Source organism: Alosa pseudoharengus, unplaced genomic scaffold (assembly GCF_046254945.1).
Source record: "Alosa pseudoharengus isolate Yale_2024_CS ecotype anadromous, Long Island Sound unplaced genomic scaffold, YU_APseudo_1.1 YU_APseudo_1.1_scf_9, whole genome shotgun sequence".
Lineage (NCBI taxonomy): Eukaryota > Metazoa > Chordata > Actinopteri > Clupeiformes > Clupeidae > Alosa > Alosa pseudoharengus.
The window spans coordinates 36085048-36086121 of NW_027468881.1; the positions used below are offsets into that span (position 1 = coordinate 36085048).

At 44.2% G+C, this 1074-nt stretch overlaps 1 protein-coding gene across 1 annotated transcript in view; it reads left to right on the forward strand.

Moving 5' to 3' along the window:
* Positions 1–600: 600 nt before the first annotated feature.
* The window catches only part of plxnb1a (plexin b1a), a 27178-nt gene continuing 26704 nt past the window's right edge, over positions 601–1074 (forward strand). Inside the window, exons 1-2 of the mRNA XM_076276172.1 lie at positions 601–674; positions 838–1074. The exon at positions 838–1074 is cut by the window's right edge and continues 854 nt beyond it. Coding sequence (XP_076132287.1) covers positions 846–1074 — 229 coding nt within the window. The 5' untranslated portion in view covers positions 601–674; positions 838–845. The remainder of the gene's footprint in view (positions 675–837) is intronic.

A 1074-nucleotide genomic window follows, 5' to 3' on the forward strand; every position in this document is an offset into this window, starting at 1 on the left:
TGTTGAACCATGAGCTGGTGGAATTTGTATTTGCTCAGCTTCAGAGGAAATAACCCAGCAAATAAGCAAATAATAATTGAATGGATGCTTTAGTAGCCTTTCAGGCAAAGTGTGAAACGGTGCCCTGCCCGTAACAGAAGTAACGGTGGCGTAATTATTTAGCCTTGGAGTTTCCAAACAGCATAATCAGCAGGACATATCTCGCACATATCTAATGGCACATATCCTGAATTTCTGGTGGGAACGATATGTGATGTTTGTTTCTCCATCAACCATAATAACATCAATGACTTTGAAGTTGATTCCAAAACGTTCCAAAACAACATTCCTCAAGATGTGGCAAACTGTTGCAGTGTTACTTATATATTTGACAGGTTGTTATATCTTCTGATATATTTCTTTGTCTCTTTTCATCAGCATCAAGGTTGAAACTAATTTTACAAAATGTAGAAATTCCTGAAATAATGGTTTCATTTCCATAGTTAGTTTACTTTACTTATCTGCTGTCTTTACTTTACTTATCTGTTGCTGGCCATTGTGTCATATAAATATTTCCGTATATTGCACATATCAGAGTGATTTGCTCCCTCTCTTTTCTTAGGTATTCCCCAAAACAATGTGCTACATCACGTGATGACTAAAGGAGACACTCCTCCTGACAGTACAATCTAATGGTGAGTAACAAATGGTGAGTTTTGACTGCAATTGCCCACATAAATCACTGCATTGCCATCCATTAGGACCTAGCTCCAAAATGTGATCACTGCTATGATAACCTTTTCGGACGCTCTGTAATGCTGGTGTTTGACCGTCGGTCTGTGTGTGGTGTGTTTTCAGTGCTCGAGATGGCCCTTGCATGTGTCCTGCTTCAGCTCCTCCTGCTTGGTGCCAGTGGTGTCCAGCCAGAGCCCAGATATCCACGTTTCTCCTCCAATGACACCGTGTTTGAGCACCTGGCCCTGCACCCTGACCCCTCCGTGGGCACGGTGTACGTAGGGGCTCGGGACCGCCTCTTCCAGCTGGACGGGCTGGACGGCCTGCGCCTGGAGCAGGAGGAGCGCACGGGCCCTGTGA